General features: G+C 28.6%; 1 protein-coding gene across 7 annotated transcripts in view; it reads left to right on the forward strand.

Moving 5' to 3' along the window:
* The first annotated feature begins 92 nt into the window (after window positions 1–92).
* The window catches only part of ATP8A (ATPase phospholipid transporting 8A1), a 75118-nt gene continuing 48471 nt past the window's right edge, over window positions 93–26739 (forward strand). For 4 of the 7 annotated variants that reach the window (XM_043048169.3, XM_043048173.3, XM_043048170.3 and 1 more), the window contains exons 1-17: window positions 98–226; window positions 2314–2425; window positions 4993–5092; window positions 5793–5891; window positions 6732–6777; window positions 6896–7010; window positions 7980–8049; window positions 8243–8370; window positions 12052–12122; window positions 18769–18809; window positions 18900–18956; window positions 20965–21073; window positions 22185–22312; window positions 22832–22998; window positions 23198–23255; window positions 23354–23465; window positions 26119–26201. In XM_043048169.3, coding sequence (XP_042904103.1) covers window positions 187–226; window positions 2314–2425; window positions 4993–5092; window positions 5793–5891; window positions 6732–6777; window positions 6896–7010; window positions 7980–8049; window positions 8243–8370; window positions 12052–12122; window positions 18769–18809; window positions 18900–18956; window positions 20965–21073; window positions 22185–22312; window positions 22832–22998; window positions 23198–23255; window positions 23354–23465; window positions 26119–26201 — 1536 coding nt within the window. In that variant the 5' untranslated portion in view covers window positions 98–186. Of the gene's footprint in view, window positions 227–2139; window positions 2202–2313; window positions 2426–4992; window positions 5093–5792; window positions 5892–6731; window positions 6778–6895; window positions 7011–7979; window positions 8050–8242; window positions 8371–12051; window positions 12123–18768; window positions 18810–18899; window positions 18957–20964; window positions 21074–22184; window positions 22313–22831; window positions 22999–23197; window positions 23256–23353; window positions 23466–26118; window positions 26202–26739 lie in introns of all 7 variants that reach the window. The other 3 variants (XM_043048171.3, XM_071185391.2, XM_071185392.2) reach the window with 1 other exon arrangement.

Below are 26739 nucleotides of genomic sequence, written 5' to 3' on the forward strand. Positions count from 1 at the left end.
AGAAATAGCTCTTGATATTTATCATTATAGTGATCTTGATCTCACAGCCACCGGAAGCTAAACAACAAAAAATGTTTTATGGAAAAATGCTTTTGGCAACAAAATATATTTATATTTTCTTGAGAGGTGCAGAAGATTGTAAACTTTCTGTTTTTTTTTTGTGACACCTAATTAGGAAATGCGAATATGAAACCTGGACTCTACGGGGATTTGGGGGAATTAGGAGGTAGTTAATATGATTCCTAAAATCAATGAAACTTTTCTCCTTTTTATGCACCACTCTTTATTTTTTGCATGTTATACTACGTGATTGGTATTACGTGATCCGTTACCGGATTTTCTTTCAAATTTACTTTTTATTTCATTTAAACTATTTCTTGCAATATCTTATGGCAGTTGTGTAATTCATTGATTCTCAGATTGATATTTTGAATGATTAAATTTTAATTTAATGACGCTTTGTCTGAAAATATGGGAAACATATGACAGTTTAATTCTGGAAAAAGCGTATCAATAATGAAATTAAATTTCTTAAAACAAATTAACTTATAATTCAATGTTGCAGAAACCCCTTAGTTCTTGTTTTAATAGTGAAAATTCTTAAGAATCTTAATATCTAATTCATAAAAATATATATATAATACTAGATTCAAAGGGAAATTATTATTTGAACTAGTGAATATTTGTTAGTAAACATTTACAATTATGTGCTCCTTGTATTTTGACTATTTTTTATGTTCTTACAAGAAACAGGAAAAATTACTTAAAAGTTAGATTTTACACCACTAAGAAATTGTAAAAGAAATACTTAAAAACTGGAAAATCTTATATGCAGTTAAAGTTCCTAAGTACAGTGCCCAATCCAAGGAGCACCCAATTTTATACCTTTTTGTGTATTATTCTTTAATTTCCTCAAATTTTTATTCGTGATTAATATTTAGTGGGGTAGTTTTCCTATTGTCTGATACAATATATTTTCGCCCTGTTCAATTGTTTAAAGCTCAAGCATTTAATAAGTAAGCTCTCTGAGGCAGGGCATGAAGTTTAACCTGTTCTATTATGTAACAAGCTCTGCTTTGCATATTTCTGAGAAAGGGAAAACCTTATTGCACTCTTCAGAACTGATTTTTGCTCGTATTCAGAGCAATGATGAAGTAGCACTAGGAGGAAAATATTTACGGTTTGGCTGTAGGCTCAGTTATCTTAGCTGCGTCACAAAAGAAAAATTTGACTAGTTGTTTATTGTCACTCTTTTATAAATTCCAAACTATTTAGAAGACATAAAAGAAAGCATAGATTATGACTGTTAAGTAATAAAATTCATCATGTTCATGTAATTTGTGATTTGAAAAGGCAGTTTCTTTGAAAACTAGAAGGTATATTGTACTTCTTGATTGTTGACCAATTGTGTCGATCTAAAGCTCTAGATTATATTTAAAAAAAGAAGTTTGTTCTTTGCCAGTATCTGCAAACTATCACATTGACTGCATTCTATGCTCTATCAGCCTTGAATAAGCATCAAATGCGAGAAAGTCAGATCTTTAAAAAATCTGAATTAATCAAGAGTAGAAATTAAGAAAGTTTAGTTTCTAATCTAAGGACCAGTGACTATTAGTCTGTATTCATTTTTAATGGAACAATTCCATATTTCTATTGTTTTTTGTTTTTTTTAAAGTTTACGAAATTAATTTATACAGAAAATGTGTAATGTCACAATTATGATGAAATATATTATTTTGCAACAATCACAGACAAAAATAGGAAAACAAAAACGCGAGAAACAAAGTAGCTTACTATCCTATTACATTAAGGACCACTATTTTATGATGGTCCAGCTGAAGTTTAGTAGTCTCAGACCTTCCTTAATTTCAAATCCTGTTAATAATTCTTGTAATTAATTGTGTCATCTTTTGTTCTTTTTGTAGTAATACATTTGTTTGCATTATCTCCTTTCCTTTAACTTTTTTTTTTATATCCAACTGTTCATTCTTAAAATTGCTTCCATTTTTTTTTTAAAAATAATTAAATATTTTTTAATTTTATCCTTTTTTTTAAATTTTTCTTTATAGTGTATTGTTTCATAAGCAATCCTGTTTTGCATGCATCATTTTAATTTTATTTCTTTTCCTTTTTAACAAGTAAATTGAAATGCAAGAGGTGAACATTTCTTAGATACCTATCCATGATGAGTTTACCAACAAGTAGGATATTTTATGGCACTTTTTTTGTTCTTGTAATGTTATGTTTTAATTTAAATTAATATTTTTTTAAAAAAAAAGCTGATATATTGAACTATTTTTCTTATTTTTTTAGATGATGACGATGATCAGACATCGGGCATTACTGAAATGCCTGATTTTTCAGAACACAGAGTTATTTATTTGAATGCTCTTCAAAAACAAAAATATTGTAATAACAGAATAAGGTAACTAACTTATTGGCTATAATTAAATTACTTTTTTTAAATAGGGGCATTTTAATCGATGCAGTTTGTTTACTATTTTAATGTATATTTTTGTTCATTTTTCTTGTGTGTCTGATTAAAAATAGTGACAAATTGTACGAAAATTGTCTTTGTCTTTTAGTGTAATTAAGTAAATTTCAGATTTTTCGTCTCTTTTCTTTTAATAGGAAAAATGTATATTGTTATATAAGAAAAATAAAATTATGAGCTGTTAATAATCTAACTATGTTTTGTCACTATTTATTGTAAATATTGTTTTAGGTAAGTTGCATAAAATATTTTAAATAATTATTGCTAGGTATCAATCATGTTAATTATGGCTATGTATCAATTTTTAACCCCTTCTCACTTATTCCTCTTGAAAAATTGAATTCAATTTTTTAAATTTTTCTGGGCATTCATTCATTATTCAATAACTTTCAAGCATTTAAGTGATAATTTTGGTAAATAGTTCAAAAATTATCTTGAGTGTCTTATTTTTAATCATTCTAAGATATAATTAAAATTATAGTGAATATATTAACGGTGAGAAGAATGTGCGTCCTCCCTAAATTTATTTTTAATAACTTTTTTTGTTTAAATTTGTTTATTTCGAAGCTGCAATAAATTTTTACAAGATTGGATTGTACATGGTGGATAGCGTTTTTAAAGGTGCTTATTTTTGATTTTCTTTCTTTAAAAGCCCTTTAAGGTTCTTTTTTCATGGAGTGGTTTTAAAAAGTGCTTAATTTTCCCTTTTAGGAAATGAGATTTTTTTTTCTCTACCATGTCGATTTTCGCCAAGTATTATGCAAAAGCAGGCTTTTCACATTGTTCTATTCAATGTTTTTGCAATTTATTGAACCACAATATATTTCGGCTAACCATCGGTCTGTAGCATATGAAAGCGCTAATAATTTTACGTATTTGGTGAAATACTTGCGAGTTCGTATGTGCGTCTACTGAGCTAGGTTTGGTGAGATTATTGCATTCTCATTTTTCAACTCTGCTGCATTTTGCGAGATATTCTCAATTCCTGACTTTATTTTCCACCCTCTGGTATCGAATGGAAAAAAATCTCTTGATCATTTTATAATAGCTAATATTATAAAGAAAAGAGTTCTTTGTCAGAAACTAGTTATTTTATCATAATCATTTAAAGTCTCAGAAAGTTATTTTGCATTTGGTAATGTATATAGTGCTTAAAAATATTTTTGAGTGCTTAAAAAGTACTTAAAAGGTGCTTATTTTTGTTGAAAGATGACTACGCACCCTGATGTAGTATTTAATGATAGTGATATAATGGTAATATTTATTAATTCGATGAAATTTTTTGTCTGATGCTTTATTTTTCCTACAGCACTGTGTTAAGGTTGCATGTCTTGAGTAATTTTATTAAAACACTTTGTCCTGTCTTAATGCCTGAACTAGTTCTGGTGTGATTAAAATGCACTTTGTATGATTATCATGCATTTATATATAGGTTGATTTATTTATATGCAGTGGTGGTCAGAATAATTTTAAATTGAATTTACAAACTAAATAGAAAGTATAAATTTTATTACAACTTTAAAAATAAAAATGAAATTTTACCCAAAATGTGTAAAAGTTAGCAATTCTGTAGAGGAAATTGCTTTTATTAGTTATTAATGTTATAGTAAATATAATTTTATCCAAATTAAAGTCATTCTGTAATTGATAGATATTGTCCTGCTATGATTTTTCAAGTTGAGATTCAATCCAATGATTTTATCTAGTAGTTCGTGATCTTTTATTTTTTTTTTTGCTGCAACATAAAAATGTTACAAAGCAGTAAGGGATGGTGCTTTAATTATGGTGTAACAGAAACTTGTCAACTTTTTTATGGAATATCCATATTTGATTAAGGAGTGGTTTTTACAGTGATTCTAGAGTTCATTTCTGCTGTTTAAATTACCAAGTTCAAAACAAAAATTAACTATCTCAAAGTAGTTTCTTAAAGTGAAAAAAAAAAGATCCAGATTAAAAAAAAAGTTTAAATAAACTAGTAATATTTTTGACCTTTTTATAATGCATTGTAAATTTTGCTCCTCCCTAATTCTCACTGATAATCTGGAGTTTATTAGTAGTTTAAACCACTAAATTCTAAGCAGAAATGATTCATTTCTAAGTAACTCTTTTTTTTTCTAAAATTTTTTTTAAAAAAACACTGATTATTATTTAAGATGTCTTAACATGATAAAATATTGTACACAAAAATCTCCAGCGAATTGTTTGCATGCAGCAGAAAGGACTTACATTAAGTAATGCAAAATACCTTGCTTAATGAATGTCTGACAGTTTTTTCAAGTTTAAGGTATATTTAATATTCTCTAGCATTATCAAATAGGTTTTCTGCTTCTCAGGTTGGACAGAAAATAATGTAAGAAAACAGTGTTACATTTCAAAGTAAAAAAGTCTATTAGAAATTTTAGTTTAAACATATTTTTATTTTCCATAACCATTTTAAATTTAAAATTGTTCAATGGTGTACTATTTGATTGTTTATTTCTTTCTTATTATTTTTTCAGCACTGCAAAATACAACGTCTTTTCATTTTTACCCAAGTTCCTGTTTGAACAATTCCGACGCTATTCAAATATCTTTTTCTTGTTTATAGCTCTCCTTCAGGTAATGAACTATATTTAAAATATAAGTTTTTTTCTTATGTTTTATTTTCATAATTTTTTTAAAAATTTTTTAAGTCTTTTAGTACATTTGTGTTAAATATAATCATAAGAAGATATTATGCTCTTATAATTTCAATAAGGTAGAAATTCCCTTTTTCTTTCACACAATAACATAAGTAAGAACATTTTGATACCATTCTTTAATTGTTGTTGAAGTGTGTGTATCCCTTTTTTATGCAGGGAAAAAAAAGTACTAACTTTTTAAACATTTCTTTTTAGTAGAATTAAAATTTGTGAAACATTTTTGAGACTATTGTCTCCTATTGTGAAAATTGAAACAGACTCTACTTTTAACTTCTATGTGTATTTTTTTCACAACAATAGAGTGCAATCATGACCCAAACAGTTCAAAATTGCATTTGTAACTTTGATTGCAACTGTAACTTCAAGCTATTTTTTTTGCATATTTCTTAACAGGATATGTTTGCACATATTGTCCTAACACGACACATTTTATTTAGGCACTCAAAACATATTGAATTTTTTTCAACTGATCTGTAAAACAAAGGAATTTTTTTTATTTTGAGATTAAACTTTTCATATTATTTATCAAAGATTATGTTAAAACACAAACAAAGAAAAAATTATTAGTGCTTCTTTTTTGTTTCTTTTTATTTATATTGTTCCTATTTATCCTCTAGCAAATACCTAATGTTTCACCTACTGGTCGTTATACAACAGGCGTCCCTTTGATTTTCATTTTAAGTATATCTGCCATCAAAGAAATTGCAGAAGATATTGTAAGTATTAATTCATAAGAACTTTATATTTTCCAGCAAGGAGTTTCTTTCCATTTTTTTGCTCAAATAAATAAAGAGAAAAATTCCTCCTTTTTAAAGAAAGTTCTGCTTTTTCTAATTCCCGAAAGAATATTCGTTTTTGTGCTTTTTCCTAAGTATGTAAACAGGATTTAAAATCACATTCACTCAATTAAAAATCATGCATCCCAATTCGTTCATTCTATTGATTTAACAATCTCACATCAGAATTTTCGCCTATGCGATTTAAAAATCATGCATCAAGATTCATGTTCAAATGATTAAAAAAAATCTATCGAGATTCATATTAAAGAATCTCACATCAGGATTTGTATTCATGTGATTCAAAAATCACACATTAAGATTCGTATTTATTCAATTAAAAAAAATTACTCATCAATATTTTTTGTTGAACCATTGATAAAATTCTATGGATATATGCTTATGTGCTTCTTATATGTACTTTTTTCTTGCACAAATGTCTGGTATTTTTTCATTTATTTAAAATGTGTTTTGGATTTCTATTTAGTTTTTTTTTTTTTTTTTTTTTTTTTTTTTTTTTTTTTTTTACTGAACTTCTCCCTGCTTTTCAGTATAATTTTTTTTATATCTGGATGATTTTTTTATTGATATTATCTAACACAAATATTTTTTAATTAATAATTAATTCTGCAATAGTTACTATGTATTTGTATTATATTCCTTGATAATAGCTCAGACTTATATGGCTTTGTTTTTGAGACTACTTTATCTATTGTATTCATAAAATTTTTATTTTCTTAAATAATACTTACAACTTATAAATTTATATTATTTATTTAGAAACGTCATCTTGCGGATGATGGAGTAAACAAAGCTAAAGTGCAAAGTATGTTATCCTTTTTTTATACATTGTTTTACTTTTGTATTTCTGTTTCAGTATAATTAACATGCAACTTAAAAAAACATTGATAGTGTGTATAATTTTAAGTTCAATTTATTTTTAGGCTTAAAACATGGTCATTGGACTTGGGTTACGTGGACAGATGTTCAAGTTGGTGATATTTTAAAACTTACTAGTGGTCAGTTTTTTCCAGCTGATATAGTCTTACTATCTTCAAGGTATTACATTTTAATAAATTATTTGCCTAGTAATCTATTGTTTTCTTGTTGGAAATTAAAAACTCATAAATCTGTAAAACATATCTACAGTTAAAAAATAACTATTCAATTTATATTAAAAAAAATAATGCTTATTTAAAAATAGTATCTAATATTTTCTTATAAGATTAATGTAAAACTTTTCATCTTCATCCCCTTTATTTATTAACAGTTTCAAATGATAATGCTTACATTAATTAATGATGCAATAGCTCACATTCCTAATCATGTTTGTAGGACATCATTTATGCTCATAGGACATTTATGATGTTCTATAAGATCCTTGAGGAAAAGATTTTTTGTAATTCAGATTTCATCCTTTTCTTGTTCTTTTATTGTTATATTGTCAACCCTCTGTCATTGGATATTAAAATTAGAAATGGAATAAAAAAAATTTAAAATAATGATAGAGAATATTTGTTATAATAACAATAAAATTATATATTTAATTTTCATAAGCAAACCTTAAAACTATTTCTTAATTATAGTTAATTAAATTTCATTAAACATGATCAGTCATATATAGAACTAATGATCGAGAACAAAGAAAACAATATAGAAACTAAATTAAGGAAACCAAGCTATGTGTTTGTTATACATTTCATTATGCTTAAATATTTTATAATAAACGTTTCATTTTTGCTTCTTCTGTGTTCTTCAGAAAATTTCATTTTTATGCTCTATGGTATATTAGGGGATTTCCAATGTTGAGAATTGTATATTTAATTTCAACTTAAACTGAATATTAAAAACAATTCACCCTGTTTTTCATCTAGGTACTTAATATTATCTTAGTTTTCAATACTTTATGTAAGCAATACTTATTTCTTAAAATGATATTAAAAGAACATTAATTTGCATTATTGCTTACATGAAAAGCTAGATTACTGAAGATTTGGAAATATTTTTAACAGTAATTTTAATTTACAGTGAACCACATGCAATGTGCTACATTGAAACTGCCAATTTGGATGGAGAAACAAATCTAAAAATTAGACAGGTCAGTATTTAATGTGTTGTGATTCTTTTAAATATTATACATTATGCTGGAAATTTTTATTTTTAATTATTTTTTATTATGATCATCTTACATTTCTTCAAAATGTAGGGTCTATTATTCTTTTATACATTATGATAGAAATTTTTTTAAATTATTTTTTATTATGATTATCTTACATTTCTTCAAAATGTAGGGTCTTCCTCAAACGTCTCATTGGCTGACTCCTCGAGATTTAGGTTGTTTATATGGAACTTTAGAATGTGAGCCCCCCAATAGACATTTATATGAGTTTACTGGAAATTTAAGAATAGCTGGGAAACAGTAAGTTGAGCATTTTTATTCTTTTATTTTCAAAATGTATAGTTTGGCAATTATAGTTTATATATTGTTCTGAATTTCAATTTAAAAGGGGTATTAAAATAATTGTCCCATTTAATTTTAAAGTATCGTTATAAATAGTTTTGTTTCTATTTTGAATAAATACTTAAGTTAATAGCATTGGGGAAAAAAATTTTGTTGCATGTGATTTTGAAACATATCTTAGACACTTTATCACTGATTTCAAATCTGTGATCAGTTTCTCTCTCCAAGCTACTGAATTTTTTTTTAAATGTTAGTGTATTTTTTGCAGAAATATGCAAATTTCAAAGTGCTTCCCTATTTTGAACTGTTTCTTTGTGTACTTCTGAACTCTTCCTAATAGGGAAGCGCCTCTAGCCGTTTGCAAAAACATTTCTGAACATGGGTTCCCATGCAATTTTTATCCTGATGATGTGTCCTAACTCCCTGAATTTGGCAAGATCAAGTATTTCTATAAGTACAACAAAAAAATTTGTTGCCCGGCTTATTTTACTATTAGTACATGTAGCTTGAAATAAGCTATAGGAAACTTTTATTTTGCTCTATTAATGTTGCTGTCATGTGAAAAGATTAAGAGATGACTGCAAAAGAAATGGTCTTAAATTATCTTTAACATTACAGTATCTGTATTTTTCTCCTAAATCCTGAACATGAACTTAATGGTAAAGCTTAAGTTTTCCCATGAGAATCAATATCATATCAATTTAGTTTTAGCCTTATGTAAATCACATAGCTGCCCATTACAATAACAAGTGACTTGGAAACATGATACTCAACTTTCAGCTAAAATATTTCATTGACTTAATAATCATTTTCTGTATAAATGATTTAAAATTTTGTCAATTCAAATAACTTCAAAGTTTTAAAAAAGAAAACGATTAGTTTCTGCTAAAGAAAAATTATGTGCATTTCGCTTCAAATAAATGTTATTAATGTGTTGTGTTTTTTACCTAAAATTATTGTAAGGAATGTGCAGTAGGTAGGCTTTTGTTTATCCATCCTAATAAAAAATAAGAAATTTTGCAACCCACCAATTGTAAAGCTCATTGTGGGGGGAAGAGGAAGAAAAAGTGACAAAAGCTTAAGGGGTCATCTGCTACCAACCTCCTAGTTTCAGTCTTTGCCATGTGCAAAAATCATAAAAACTGTACAGTTGAATTTGTCTAGGCATAATTTTTCGTACTCTTTCTAAATGGAAAAAGTGTCAAAATTATATGATTTCCCCACTTTACCATTTTCCGTTACCATGGTTTTGAAAATTATTTTCCTCAGCAATATACTCCAACTTCTTACAAAAACATACTACTGTGGAGAAAAAAAAATAAAATTTGACAAAACCGTAATAACAGAGAGGAGAAAAGTGTAGAGAGAGGGGAAATCACAAACCTTGAAATGACTATGCTATTTACAAAGTTATGATAGTTTATTAATGAATACTAAGTAATTTTTTTTTAAATATTTCTTAAGTTGTTTAACAAGTTTTTTATCTATTAGAGAGAGGGGATAGGAAGTGGAACTGTTCTGTTTTTTTGTCTGTTTTAAACATTTCTTTTTAAATTGTTGTTATCCGGGCCTTCTTTCTACCACATTAGATCAGGTAGTCGGGAATCTGTTGTATAATATTATGTGGCTAAGATGTAGTTCTTGCAGAACTTTATATTTTATGTTTAATACATTTTATTTTAGATTATTTTATGATGCATTAGAAGGACATGGTTCTCAAAAAAGAAGGTAGCATGAATGTGTTTCAAGTATCATTTGCTTATTGTGTGCTTGAGACAAAACATAATATCACTTGCTTTACAAGAATGCTCACTAATTTAGTTTTGAATGTTATTTTTTGGAATAAATGTTTCATTTCTCTATCCTTTTCACTTGCTCTATTTGGCAAAAATTATTGCTTGTCAGCTTGTGTTCATTTCCATTTTATCTCTGCAAATAACTAGGTGTATCACCGATCCTTAAACATGATTTTAATGCTAATGTAGGGGTACAAAACCAATTGAAAATTAATTGGAAATAAATACATAATTAAACTTAAAAAAAATTAATGTTCAAATTTCAGTTAATTTAGAAAAAAATGCTGAAATTATAATTTTAAAATACTTAAATAAGAGATATCAATTCAAGGTATCAAAGGATTTAAGTATTTTGATTTCTTTAAAAAAAAAATTTTTTAACCCATTTTGGACGTGTAATTGCATAATTTCAATATAAATAAAAAATTTATTAACACTGTGACATATATTTTTAACTAACTTTAGTTTTCTGCTATTTTTAAAGGCTCTGAAGACAGTTATGAAATATTGGTAATTCAATTGGAGTAAGCACTTCCTGTTGAGAAATTTCCAAAATGCGCTAGTTTTTTACTGTGAAACAGTTATTGTCAGCTTCAATTTTTGAAAATGTATTTTCACTTGAGATTAAGCATATTTTTATGATGAATTAAAGCTGCAAGTTCTGTAAATAAAAAATAAAGCATAAATCTTAAACTAGTGTTTAACTAAAGGATTTGGCCATTAATTTGTTATATCCACACATAGCATGTTTATACACCACACATATACACACCATTTACATATACAAGCCATATATATTTTATATATACACACCATACACACACGATTTTATTTCCTAAATAAAATATTATTTTCCATAAATGAAACTTTGTGTCTTAATGAATTTAAGCATATTTCAATGAAAGTTATACCTCATTTTATAAAATGTCTTTGCTTGGTCTAAAATTGTTTAAGCAAAACGTGCTCAAAACGAAAGAGTTTATTTAAAATTTAAAGTTGTAAATAATTTATGTGTAGTTAAAAAAATATTTATTTCCTCTGAAAAATATGAAAACCTGTTTTTTAATTTTATAAAAGACAATGTACGCTTATCTTTAAATCTTTTAATTCAAAAATATTATGCATATACTTCGTCTTTTAAAAAACAATTTTGACTAATGTGTATTACATTAATGAATAAGTTTATATGAATTTTTTTTATGACCCTCTTTTGCGAAAAGTTGTACTTCACTATGCAAACAAATAAAGAAAGTATTTTTTTAAATTAATTTCACTTAAATATCACTTTCAACCATTTTTTGTTATGTTTGGTCTTTTAAATTTGCTTTTATGTTATTATTTAATGTTTCATCAATGCTATTGTAATTTTCTGATACAATCGTTTCCAAGATAGATTCTTATTTTAATTTTTATTCTTATCTAAACTCTCTCTTTGTATTCTAAACTCTATTTTCAAATTGCTAAGTTTTTAAAGTTATTCTATTGATAATGCAATCCTAAAACTCTTATAAAATATTCTTTATGTTACTTTTATTTTTGATAACTTAATTTTTAACTAAAAATGTATCATAGAAACATTTTTAGACATGCACTTTGCATTATATTGCTTGTTGTTAAAAAGGAAAATTATCCATCTGATCTTAGCAACTTTTAAATTCTTGAATTTTGTTACCTGGGTTGCTACTGTTATCAGTTTTGAAATATTTCATTGTAAATATGTTTTAATATTATTATTGTTAAAATTTTTTAAGAGAGCCTGGCTCATTGCTAAAAAGTATCTAAATATATTGCTAAAACCATTTTAATATTAATTTTTTTTATATTTTTACTTAAAATTTTACAGAACACTGCCTTTAGGAGCTGACCAGCTACTATTACGAGGAGCTAAACTACGAAACACAAATTGGGTTTTTGGTGAGTTATTTCTAAGCTATGAATTCTAAATTTATGTATCTAAATATCAAATTAATATATAAATTTAGTGTTTTTTTTTGTGAAGAAAATTAAAAACTTTTTATTAATTACTGTGCAGCATTGCACATGTAATAAAATATGTAATTTTTTTCCAAGCTGGATCAAATTTTACTCTGATTCTTGCAGCAAATTAATGTTACTTTACTAATTATATAAAACCATTTTTCTGACTTTTTTGAGTGTACATTATGTATACTTATGTTCCTTGATCTGCCAGAGTTTTAAAAGAATAAAAAAAGGACAAATTATTTGCTATGTGTTTTTTTTATTATTTACAAATAGTAAAAATTATTCTTATGCTGAAACTAGTTGCATATGCCATGTCAATTTCATGATCCCGTCCATTATTTGTTCCTATATAAAATGGTCGTTGATGGATGTTGGTTGTTCTTATAGGTTAACTCCATTGACTTCAAAATTGTTATTCAAGGTGCATGTTTTTTCACAAATAATTTTAATTCTAATCGGTATCTTTTTCTTGGTGCCAAAATGTCACTTCTGTTTGCGTCATGAAAAAACGGATGACTGAAATTTTGCGTCAATAAAAATTATCTCAACTGATATGATTTTGTGTAAAAACAAATTTTCCAATTATGAATGATAAAGCTATTTTAAATGAATAAATAATTATGTTTTTCGTTTAAGTTTGCATTTAATTTCCTATCATAAAAATTGTAATATTCCTTCACGAATATTATGTGGTTGATTCTCATAAATAACTATCACTTATATAGACAACACTGTTTATTATTAACATATATAAAAATAATATAAAAAGATAAATAAATTAGTGACATGATCGTATCTGACTTCGCAAGTCAGTCCCGAGAATGCTTCTCTCTCTTTCTGATTAATACTTTTTCGGAGGTGAGTGTGCGAAGCGCCCTCTGGCGAAGGGCACTACACCCCCCACGCAAGATTGAAGTATCTCCCTTGATACTTAATCTGACAAAACATATAAATTGATAGTAAACAACCATATCGTAAATATATAAACTAAAATGACAATTAACATTCATCACTAATATTAATGAATATTTCAAATAATGCAAATAACGTAGTTAAATTCAAATAATAAAACATTTTCAATAATCAGGTAATGCACTCAATTATTTAACATAACGTAGCATTAAACTATTAAAATTTATAACTTGCTTATAAATTCAAAATAATATATAAATCAAAAAAAAACTTTAAATTATCAAAAAAGTAAACAATCAATATTTAAGTCAGAGTATTTGGAAACAGACGAGATAATGCATCCGCATGTGGCATTTTGGAACCAGGGCAATGTTTCAAAGTTATATTATACTTTTGAAGAGCGAACACCCATCGCTGTAACCGAGATGACTGAGGAGCACACTTCGTTAAATACGGTAAAGGGTTGTGGTCGGTGTAAAATTCTATTTCAGAGCCAAATATCAATGACTCAAATTTCTTTAATGACCACACAATAGCGTAAGCTTCTCGTTCTATAGTTGACCAGGCTTGTTGTGTTTTGGTCAATTTTTGACTAGCGTAAGACACTGGGAAAGTTTTATCTCCTATTCGCTGAGAAAGACAGGCTCCTATTCCAATCTGTGATGCATCTGAGTAAATAATGTAAGGATTACCGGGCACTGGTGTGTAAAGTGATGGGGCTTCTACAAGGGCTCGTTTGAGACGTGAGAACACAGAGTCATGCACCTCACTCCAGGGAATTTCTTCCGGCACTCGCTTTTTTGTCAATTCTGTTAGAGGATACACTAATTCAGCATATTTCGGAATATAATCTCGGTAAAAACCACATAATCCAAGTACACTTCTCAATTCTTTCTTAGTATTTGGTCTTGGAAGTTGTTGAATGACTCGAACTTTTTCTGGATCGGGCTGGAGTTCACCCGAACCGATGATATGTCCCAAAAACTTGATACTTGGTTTAGCAAAAGAACATTTATTCAGGTTAACAGTGAAATTGAGTTCTTCTAATCTTTTCAGAATCAACTCCAGATGTACTAGATGTTCCTCAAAACTATTAGAAAATATACCAATATCGTCTATATATGCTCGTGAAAACCTTTTAAATGGTGCTAGGGCCTTGTTCATCACTCTCTGAAACGTTGCTGCAGCATTCCGGAGTCCAAACGGCATAACTCGAAATCTGTACTGAGAATTGTGAGTTTTAAAGGAAGTTAAATCGTAACTTGCTTCCTCCATGGGAATAGCATAGTAACCTTTTAGCAGATCTAGGTTTGAGATTACATTAGCTTTCCCTATAGTATGTATTAACTCAGTAGTATCTTCCATAGGAAAATCGTCCGTTATAGTCACAGCATTCAACGCTCGATAGTCGATGCACATCCGCATCCCTCCATCTTTTTTACTAACGCACACCACTGGATAAGCAATTTCAGCGGAACTCTCTTCAATTAAACCAGCATCTAAAAGCTCTTCTATCTGTTCATCTACTTTTCCTTTCAAAGCATCCGGAATACGGTATATATAAGGCCTCTTCCTCTCACTGTTAGGTATGAGTCGAATCTTATGCTCTTTAACATTTGCTTTCTTTAATTTTCCAGTCATAAGTTCTTGATGTTTACTCAGCAAAGAAATTAATTTTCTTTTCTGATCATCACTCAAATGTTCTAAGTCCAATTGTGAATCAAACATAACTTTTCCAATGTTCGTTTCAGGTACTGTAATAATTTCACCAAATTCGTCCTCATTTTCAAATATCACACCAATTGAATTAACTCTAGCATGAAATCTCCTTATCTTGTTTACATGCACTTGTTTCACTCTCCCATCTGGTAATTTTACCATGTAAGAATGTGGGGAACAGTGCTTGACAATTTCACCTGGACCAGTCCATCGGGCATATATTTTATCGGCAGAATCAGGGATTAAAAGTACTACATGTTCACCGACACTAAAATTTCGTACTGAAGATCTTTTATTAAAATAGTCACTGTATGCTTTCTGTTTGTCAGCAGCCATCAATGAGGCACTTTCAGCAGCCTTTTCCAGTCTGACTTTCAGTTCTTGAAGATAGTCAATAGCTGACTGAGACAAAGTGGTAGGGATTCTAATTTCACCAGACCAAGATGATTTCAAGATAGACAATGGACCTCGGGCCTCTCTACCATAGAGTAGCTTGAAAGGAGATACCCCAGTAGTGGTGTTTGGAACCTCTCGGTACGAGAATAGCAGAAACGGTAATTGAAGGTCCCAACCTCTTGGATCTTCACGTATTACGTGATGCAACATATCTTTTAGTACTCGGTTCCACCTTTCCACTAGTCCATTCGCAGCAGCATAACCCGGACAGGAGAATCTGGGACTCGAACCAATACGCTTCTGAAATTCTTGAGTTAGGGCAGACTTAAAATTAGTCCCCTGATCACTAGCTATAACGTTGGGTATACCAGTTCTTGTAAAAATTGTAAGTAAAGCATCGCAAGTTGTTTTAGCAGATAGCGATTTCAACGGCACAGCTTCAGGCCAGCGAGTATTTTGATCAACAAGACAAAGTACATATTTGTGTCCTCTGCTAGATGGTGGGTCTATAGGACCAATGACATCCACATTCACAATTTCGAAAGGAAGTTCGGGACGAACCACAGGAGTTATGGGCGCTCTATCGCCAATTTTCTCAGTTTTTCTAAGTTGGCACCCTTCACAAGTTTGGACAAATTCCGTTATATCTTTCCTCATATTCGGCCAGTAAAAACTATATTTTATTCGCTCTTTTGTTTTCCTAACCCCCATATGACCCCCAAAAACGGATTCGTGTGCCAATTTTAAAACTTTATTTTGCCTACATTTTGGTAAAACTAACTGTATAACTGATTCATTAAGAATTTTATCCTTATGGTAAATTAATCCATCCATTAAAATAAAATTGCCTTTGTTTTGTTTTAATTCCGCGCGAACTTTCTCTAATGAAATACAATTAGTTTGCTCTTCTTTTAATTTATAATAATCCGAAAAAAATTTAGAATCTTCGTTTAAAATATTCGTCTCACTCCCACTCAATGAGCAACCGCTCTCTTCCCCCTCTGACAAAATATCCTTTTCATTAATTTGTTGTACTAACACGTGTGCTGATTCTTTTTGCAATACGCACCGATTTTCACTGCTTTCCCCCTCGCAAGAACTCTCCAAGTCTGACGAAATCAGTTTCTCATACAAAAACGGTGGTATCAACGCATCTACATTTAATTTATCTGTCAGTGCAATAATGCATTCTACGGGATAATTTAATGCCGAATCTCTATTTAATGAGACCATTGTTTTTATTAACTTAGCCTCAACATGCTCCCCAAACGCCGAACTCAAAATAATCTTTCCATATTCCTCATCAGCGGCGCCAGGAATCAAATTCGAATTACAAACAAAAATTTGAGTTCCAGAATCTATTACACATTTCAATTTCTTCCCCCCTCCCACATACACTGATACATACTTCAAAGGGTGAAGGTCAACAGATGGATAAAAATGTTCGGAGGAGATTTTTGCAATGACAGCATTTTCTTTTACTTTCACTTTTGAAAATTTATTCCCACAATGTTTTGCTAAATGGTTATCTCCGCATATGTAGCATTCTAGTTTTTTGTTTATTTTATTTTCTTTTAATTTCAATTCCTCTCTCCGCTTTTGAGGAGGAATATATTTCCTTTCGTCTCGCGAATTATATTCGTTTGTGATAAATCTAGCGTTAGGTGAATGCACTTCGTAAAAAGATTTATTTTTTGATGTAAAATATAAATCGCACTCCTTACCCAAAATCAAAGGCTTAAACCAATTTCTTTCCTGTTTTATGTTTATGTGCGTCGCGGTTTCCTGATCGAGTGATTGATATAATTTGTCACTAACTATTAGTTCTTTTAATGTTTCGAAATCAGAAACGTTTCGCAATTTACAATACTGCTCAAAACCGGTAGCCAAACGTGACGCAAATTGGACATGGGTTTCATTCGGTAAACGTTTTGCTCTCTGAAAATTTAGTAAACATGCTCCCGGCGTTGGTTCAAATTCTCTAAGAATAGTGTCTTTTATTTTTTGATAATCCTTTATATCCTCATCCTTAATGTAAATCAAAATATTGGCAGCTTTCTCCCCCATTAAATTTAACAAAATTTCTCCCTTTAATTCTTCGGGTACCTTTTTTGTATTAAAAGCTCTCTCTAGGGATGAAAAAAATAAATTCCACCCTTCTGTTCTCTTAGGAATCGGCAGAGTTAAAGTGCGAACGCTATGTATGAAATTTTCGACTGAATTTATATTTATATTTTCGGAGATCATTACACTATTTGGGTTCTTAAGCGTACTCTCTAATTTAACTTTCTCTAAATTAATACGCTCTAATTCCAAAAGTGATTCTTTCTCAAGTTTTGTTTTCTCTAAAATTATTTTCTCGCGTTCTAACTGGGATTCCAAATCGAGCTTCGCCTTTTCTGATTCTAAAGTTGCTTTTCGCAATTCTAACTCCATATTTTCTTTTCGTTTCATTTCTTCATTTTCTTCTTTTCGTCTATCCATTATTGAAGATAACATTTCTCTAACAAACTGTTCTTCGTAATTAGTGTTCTGAACAATCGCTGTTTTTAACTCATAAAGTTTTAAATCTTGGGTGTTCTCAACACCCAATTCAGCAGCAATAAACTGCAAATCCTCTTTCCTACCTTTCGCTAGGAAAGCCATTTTCCATAAAAATATGAAGAAAAGTTACTCACGTGATTCAGTTCGTATCCTGGCGCCTACTGCGCCAATGTAATATTCCTTCACGAATATTATGTGGTTGATTCTCATAAATAACTATCACTTATATAGACAACACTGTTTATTATTAACATATATAAAAATAATATAAAAAGATAAATAAATTAGTGACATGATCGTATCTGACTTCGCAAGTCAGTCCCGAGAATGCTTCTCTCTCTTTCTGATTAATACTTTTTCGGAGGTGAGTGTGCGAAGCGCCCTCTGGCGAAGGGCACTACAAAAATTAATTAGCATTAAAAGATAAGAGGAGGTTTGTTTGTTTGAGATGCTTGTTTTTTCTAAAATAACTTTTTTTTCTTCTAATTTAACTTTCAAATCTAAAAGTAAATCATTGATAGCATCATTTTTAGTTCACTCTGACTGCAAAATGAGGTTGCATTTTCAAAAAGGGCTCTTTAAATTAGAGCCTCACACAAATATTTAGACTATATTTTAATCTACTTATTTGTTTTGTTAAATTGTTTTTGATATTCTTTGTGTTTCCATATTAGACCTTTTCTGCATTTGGGACAGATGTTTGCCTGGTAGCTGAGAGAGAGATTTTAACGGTCTATCCTAAAGGTTTTATTCAACACAAAGTCTATGGAAAAAATTCTGTGCCTTCCAAAACTGATTGCAAATAGAGGCTGTCTTTCCTGGAGATTTCACTGTATATAATTTTTTTTAATCAAAACTACGGTTGGCAGGTTTAGCATCCTCTTACAAGAACCGAAAATTAGGAAGAAAAATTTTTCAACTACATGCTTTAATATTTTTTGTTAACAAAATTTGTATGAAAAACTCAACAAAAAGAACTTAAAGTAAATTTGTGTATTTTTTTCAGGTGTTGTTGTTTATACTGGACATGAAACAAAATTGATGATGGTAAGAAAATTAGAATTTCAAACTTGTTAAATGTCTGACTTTAATTTTTTTGCTAATTTTTCATTTTTTAAACATTTTTTCTCCAATTAGAATTCCACTACTGCCCCTTTAAAAAGATCTACTGTGGATAAAATAACAAACAACCAGGTAATTGAAAAGAAACATTTGTTTTTCATACAATTATCAATATAAAAGTCATTTTAATTTATAAATTATCCATCGATATAAATATCGATAGATATCAAAAGATAATTATTGATATCAAAGTCATATAAGCCATGACTGATATGGATAATTTTTTTCATTGCTGTTGTCATTTAAAACTTATAAGCTTTTTTAGAATGTGTAAAGTTAAACTTAGCTTTTACTTAAATTTTGATTGGGTGTAATTATATCATTAATGCTATGATTTACTTATCAGGATATATTGTTGAAAATAGGATATACCGAATGCTTATGTATAGGAAAGAAAAGATGTAATTATTTGATGTTGTTTAATACAACACATACAGCCAAACTTTCTTAACATGCTCTTGAAGTGGCACATGAGAGATTTCTTCACATTAAAAAAGTTCACATTGTCAATTCTGGAAATTGTTAATAAAAATTGTATAGACATTCTGTGTTATAACAATATACATTTTATTTTATGTATAAAATTTGGTTTTTTATTTTCCCTCAGCATTAAAGCATTTATAATTTATCTGCTTACCTAAAAAATGCTATTAATTGCTAAAGAGGTTATTAAGTTTTTTGATTTACATTTGAAAGAACAAAATATATTAGTCTGGAGGAATCTGAAAAGTTGTACTATTTTTCTTATATTTAAAGCTTTTAAGTTGCAGAAACAACTAAATGAGTATCTGAAAAAACAACTAATTTAAGTGAGAATAAATGCTTTTGTTTTAATAATTGAAGAAAACTATTACATTGTACTATGTAGAAAGCTTTCACGTTCTTGACTGAGAATTTAGTGAATGATTACATAAAAGAACGAAGAGATACAAACAAAATAACCTTACAGGCATTTAAAATATTTGCTATTAGCTACAAAGCACTTAGGACATCAGTTGCATAAGCTACATGCAAACACTTTCTTTTAACATTGTTTCAAGTATAAGTGTCAATTGACTATATTGCCTATGTCATTTTCAATATATTTCTTTCCACCTCTCAAGCATTTGATATCTTTCTATCCATTTTTTAAGCATTTGATATTTTTCTTTCTATCTCTGGAGCTTCATTTTGTGGTGGTGCATCTACTGGTTACATTCAAATTATAGTGTGCACTTGTGCTGGACTGATTTGATTTGGTGTCTAGGGGCTTTATTTATTATTACTCTCTGTGTATGCATGATTGTAACATCCTAACTAGCACAGTTGTTCATCTATGAGACCACTCACCAAACCTTACAAACGTATCTTTCATTTCATTCATTGCTGAAGAGATTATTAAATGTTTCATAAATTTTACTTTTGTTAAACGATTGAATTAATTCTTTTACTTTCCAAAATTAAAATAACTTAATGTAAGATTACTTAAATCTGATGAGTTATATAATTCTTTAAGCAAAAACTCTTAACTGCCATTTAATTTCCCGCAGTATATTAGATAAGTAAAATGAAAGGAAGTATCAAATTTTAAAAGATGAACTTTTTTTGCATGTAACTATTGCACTCATATTTTCTTGATCATTTTTTTTATTTTCAACATTACTTATTGATAAATTAGACAATTAAAAATTCATTCCATAGATTTGAATTACATAACTGAAATTTTTAAGTGATATATAGTTTCTATCATTGTCTTTAAAATGGTGCTTGCACTTTGTACCTGATTTGTAACTTGTTCTAAAAATGTACATCAGTATAGATTTTTTTTTTTTTAATGAGAAAGTGACTGTAATGATACTACAGACACATGAAAAAAGATAAATTTCACGAATATTGTCATCATTTTTAAATATGTCGTTTTTTTGTGACTTTAATTACATATTTTTAAATATGTGGTTTTATGTAAAAGCAAGCTTAATGTCTTTTTTTTTCTTGTCTCAAAATAGTTAAGTTGTCTCAAATTATTACCAAATTTTGAATGTATTTTCATTTAAAATTTGATTATCATGATTATTGGTTAAATAATTTTATTCCTTTTTAGATTCTAATGTTATTCCTGTTACTCATACTTTTGTGCCTTATCAGTGCCATAGCTAGTGAATTATGGACAAAAAAGCATGCCCTTTCTGATTGGTACTTGGGTATTGATGGTATGCTAGTTTATTCTTTAATTTGTTAGTTCATATTAGTTATTAAGAATCGCTGCTAATATGAGCATATTAGTGTGTATTAAACATGTTCAATATATATATTTTTACCCGGTAACATCACTATTATTAAACAGCCTCAAACTAGTTTTCAGACATGCAAAGTGTTTTGCAATCGCTACTCTTAATGCATCCTTGTTAAAATTGAATTTTGAAAAGTATAAGAATTGGGGGTAGCAAATTAATAGTTAAAGGTGGGCAAAACGAAAATGTTATTCATGTTTGAAGAATCACTTTCAAGCAAGTCGGATGTACAAAACGTCAAAACTTGTTTTATTGCTGGAAGAAACAGAAGAGTTGAAAGATAATTATTCAAAATACCTATAAATCTCAAGTGATAATCAAACATGTTTTGATATTTTGCACAACCTCCTTCCTTATCTGGGATTTAGCAGATTTAAGTAGTATTTTTGTTTTTTCTTAGTTTTAATTTGCGACCTTAACTGTTTTTATATTTTTCTCTTATTTTTTTAAGAGGATCCTAAAAATATCTGTTAAGGATGATTATTACAGAACTGCAATATAAAAGTTGGGGTAATTTAAGTATAAAAATAAAATCTTTTCAAATAAAATAAAAGTTTGTACCAAAACCAATAATTTTTTATAAATTAAAAAATACCAATTTATGTTTAAATTATTATGAATTTTTCATAGAATGAGATTCTGTGGTTATTATATTTTAAAATTCTAAATTCTTATAACTACTAGTTTTTCAAAATTTTATTGCAACGTTTTTGAGACACCCTGTATATACTCACTCTGTTAAGTAGAAATGTCCGTCTTCTTAAAAAATAAATTTAATTTTTTTCCTTCATTGTGTATCTAAATAAATATTTATTATTTATTTAAAAATTCAGATATTTATTTCAGAAGTTTTTCATATTTTAAAAATGTATGTAAATAAGTGCTGATTTAAATTTATTTTCTGTTAGAAGTGGATCAAAATATTATGAATTTGTTTGATCAAATGTTACACCGTCATTGTCAGTACTATGAATGTGTAATTTTCTGAATTGCTGCAGTGTCTTTTTAAAAAATGAATTGCTTTTTCTAGATCTTACCAGCTCAAATTTTGGCTACACTTTTCTAACATTTATCATTCTCTACAATAATCTGATACCTATTAGTTTGCAAGTGACCTTGGAGCTAGTTCGATATATGCAAGCTATTTTCATAAATATGGTATGTAACTTTTAACTACATCATTGCAAAACATTTTTTCTAATTTACAAAATATATGATAAATGAATTATCTATCACAATTTTACTTTTTCACAACTAAAATTTTTAAATGTATCTATAAAAGTTAAAAACTGATTCTAAGTTGGATATGACTTGTTTAAAAAATTCTGAAATATTAATTTAGTGATAACTTAATATTTATTTCATAGAATTAGAGTTATTTTTGTCTTGGAATGTAGTAGCGTAGAAAAATATTGTAATGTAGGCAAATTTTAATTTTTTTCATATTTTTTATTTATTTGTTCTTTTTGTGTTATTTACATTGGTATACATTTCCTTGCAATTCAGTTCTGTTATTTTCATCCGATAGTAACTTTATGTCTGTGTAACTTTTAATTGAGTGTTTGTATTCCTAATCAAAAAGAAGTTGGTTATGAATATCTGATAATTTCCTTAAATTTGCTTCCTATGTATTTGATATTGAATAAAAATAAATATCTTATATTCTTGCCTTTTCAGGATATTCACATGTATGATGAAAAAAGTAATACACCTGCTATGGCTAGAACGTCAAATTTAAATGAAGAACTAGGGCAAGTAAAATACATTTTCTCTGACAAAACCGGGACTTTAACAGAAAATATAATGGAATTCAAGCAGTGTTCAATAGCTGGTGTCAAATATGGGTTTGTCATTTTATGCTTCTTATTTTCTTTTGAACATTTATTTCTCTTATAAGATCGAAATAAGTTTGTTAGTAATATCATTGAAATTATTAAATCATGAAAAAATATTTTATTATTTGTTATTGCTTGTTTTTTTTCTGTGTTCCTTGCTTATTATTACTTACAATCACTAACTTTCACAAATGTTTTATATTTTCAGGGATCCTGAGAAAGATTTTGACAGAGATGTCTTGATTCAAAATTACCTAAGTGGCCATGTAAGAAAAACTTTTATCTTAGTAATTAAGTTTATGCTTTGTATTTAGATAATTGTCGAAATAATCTTGTGATAAATGTAATGTCTTGATATTTGTAGGCCACAGCTCCTTACATAAGGGAATTTTTAACTTTGATGGCTGTTTGTCATACTGTCGTTCCTGAAAAAGATTCACAATCCGATGACGTACAATACCAAGCAGCCTCTCCAGGTAGGCATTTAAATCTACTTTTCCAGATTGTACCTCTTTTAATTTTCAATATATTGCTCCTATATAGTTTATCTGAATATTAATTAAAAATATCTATAATTTATATTACATATTTTTTATTAAAAATGTGTTATAAGTTTTCGCTTTCCCATACACATCGAATGTTACCTAGAACCCCTAAAGTAGAAACTACTCAAACAGGGTTGCCACTCCACAGGGAGAACAGGAAAAAACTGGAAAATTTAAAAATTACCTAAATTAACAGGGAAAATGCAGGGAATTTTGATTATTTTTTTTCTTTACAAACTGGGAAAATACGGGGATATTTTTTTTTTTTTTTTGGATCTTTTAAAAAATGGTGACTACTCAAAGCGTAATCGATGGGATATTTAACCATAATATTTCAGCTATACTAAACTATTTCATTTACCATAGCATTATTTAAGTATGTTCAGCTGTTTTTCCAGCAATTGAAACTAATAAATATAGTTAGCCCAATATAGCTCACACAAGAGCACAGTAATTGTTGTTTCCTCTTAATATATTGCGTATAACGTGTACAGGGAAAACACAGGGAATTTTTTTTCTTTCAGATTTGAGTGGCAATCCTGTGCAAAACTGTGACCAACATTATCGTAAAATAAAAGTCTTTGCAGAACATATTATTCTCGGACTAAGTAATGACAATTCAGAAGTCTCCTTCCTCTCAACATCTACATTTTTCTAGTTATGATCAGGTTTTGTAAATTGTGTGAATTAAACTTATTACCAGTGATTGAAAGTAGTATACTACAAGCAATGAAACTACTGTACTTGCTACTTTTTTTGTACTGTAGCGGGCTACTTATTTTTTTTTTATTTTTAAGTTGTGTAATGAGTAGTACAGCACATAAAAAACCCAGTTTTATAGCAATTCCTGGAAAAAACTTTTTGCATTAGTTTGGTAAGGAAACAAGGTTTTAACGCAACTAGTTATTTTTTAAAAATTTGATGGGTTCTAATTTTTGTGAATCCATCAATGGATGCAATGAAAATGCTCATGTGGCTGAGCGTTAACAGAAATAGCATATTTAGAATCACGTATAACTGGTATTTAAACTATCCATTATGAATACTAGATTATTTATCTTAGTCACACTTATGCATGCGAATGTACACTCATGAAATATTGGTGTTATTTCAACGGAAGGAGCATGTTTTTGATGTACTTAATTTCATAAAGGAAAAAAAGGAGCATTAAATATGTTACATAATTGCAATATTTGATAATTTCCTATCATTTCTTTAACTAAATTTTGATAGTCGAGAGAGGCATAAAAAGTTAATAGCGTAAATGAACAAATTTTAAAAAAATGTTTTAGATTAACAAACTTTTCGTTTGGACATAAATAAGAAGCCATTTTTTTTATTATTAAGATCTCCAACAAAGTTTGTCTACTTAAAGTAGGAAAGTAGTTACTGCATTTCGAAAGTGGTTGTAGTCACTACATTTAAAAGAAAGTATTTGTAGTTAACCACGTTTGTGATAAAATAGTTTTAGTTGTAATAAAATAGTTTAGTTTTACCAACCTTATCTTATTTTTTAACTAAAAATTTGATTGCAGTACAAAGATAATCCTCATGATAATACTATGGTACACATAAGGATTATACAATTGCATGTTGGCAGATGTACTATGCTCTAAATTGTTAATGTTAAAAAATCTATTTACAAAAAGTGATCCAGTTTCAAATTGATGTGTACCAGCTTGTCTCAGAAGTAAAGGCAGCTGGTGTACAAGGCTGATAACACTGCTATATTCATTCATGCTTTGATTTCAAATGTAGGGACCCTTAACCTCCAAGACTCCCAATAACTTTGTATGAGCCGCGATGGCTCAGAGGATAGAGCATTCGTCTTCCAATGAGGTGAACCGGATTCGAATCCCAGTCTATACGAATTCTGCATCCGACTTGCATCCGCCACACTACTGACGTGAAATATCACTCAGTGGTAGACAGATCATGGGTTAGGGTCCCCTGCCGTCAGGCTAACCGTGGGAGGTTTTCATGGTCTTCCTCTCCATTCAAATGTGGAATAGCTCCATCAAAAAGTCCTCCACGAAGGCAAATTTCTCCCAATACTCGATCCAAGAGTTTCCTTGTCTTCTTGATTGGGTTCAAAATTACAAGGCTACGTAGTTGAACATTAGTAGTCGTAAACCCATAAAATTGGGTCGGCTGTTCAACGACGGTTATAAAATAAAATAAAATAACTTTGTATCGTGGGAATTACAATTAAATAACTTTATATTTAACCAAATTAAGTTCTTTAAGAAAGAAAAAAAAATTTGTTTGAAAAATGAAATTATTTGTTTAAAAAATCTGTTTAAAATTTAAATAACGTTAGTTGTAATATAGTTTTGTCTATTGCCCATAAGATATTTTTTATTATATAAAGTTTTGCAGCAGAGCAATAAATGTAATAAACTAGATAATTTTTCTTAACAGAAGGATAAATTTAAATGTGCTTAATCCATTTAAATCTATTGTTTTTTTGTTTTTTTTTTTATTTATTTATTTTAGTAGAATTCCATAATTAGATATTTTTTTAGCCAAGTTTTTTTTAGAATTTTAGCATTTAACTTATAAATCTATAATTATTTTTATCTAGATGAAGGAGCACTTGTAAAAGGAGCAAAAAATTTAGGTTTTGTGTTTACAACAAGAACACCTGAGTATGTCATTATAAAAGCTGTAAGTGAATAAATTTTCTTATAAATTTTAAACTTAGTTGCTTTGAAACAATTGATTAGAGATTTCATTATTTTGGGTAATTTTAAATTTTGTCAAAAATTTATTAAATGAAATTTGTTTTTTTTTTTTCCTAAGCACTTATTGCCATAAGATTCAATGACTATGAAATAAATTATTTCAATCGAAAGTAATCAATTCAAAATTGTTAAAAAATGCAAAACATTGTTACATATTTGTCCAGTCCCTTCAGTCATTGTATTTGGAATAGCAAACAGTTGAAATTATTATTAAATTTTTTTATTTAGAAAGGAGAAAAAAAGGTTTATTTATCTAAAACTTCATTTTGCTTTGTGATATTGAATAAAAGTTTACTCAATTTCATCATTTGAACATACCACTCATTCTCAATGTAGCAACAGATAAATTCTGAAAGCAGAACAAGGTCGAAATAAAGAAAAGGCACAGTTACCAAAAAAAAAAGGGGGGGGAAATTTGATGCAAGAAAACAAAGGAGAAAAAAGTTGACGAAATGGAATAA

Source organism: Parasteatoda tepidariorum, chromosome 5 (genome assembly GCF_982258835.1).
Source record: "Parasteatoda tepidariorum strain Cologne lab strain chromosome 5, Ptep-v5.0, whole genome shotgun sequence".
In the NCBI taxonomy this organism is placed as follows: Eukaryota; Metazoa; Arthropoda; class Arachnida; order Araneae; family Theridiidae; genus Parasteatoda; species Parasteatoda tepidariorum.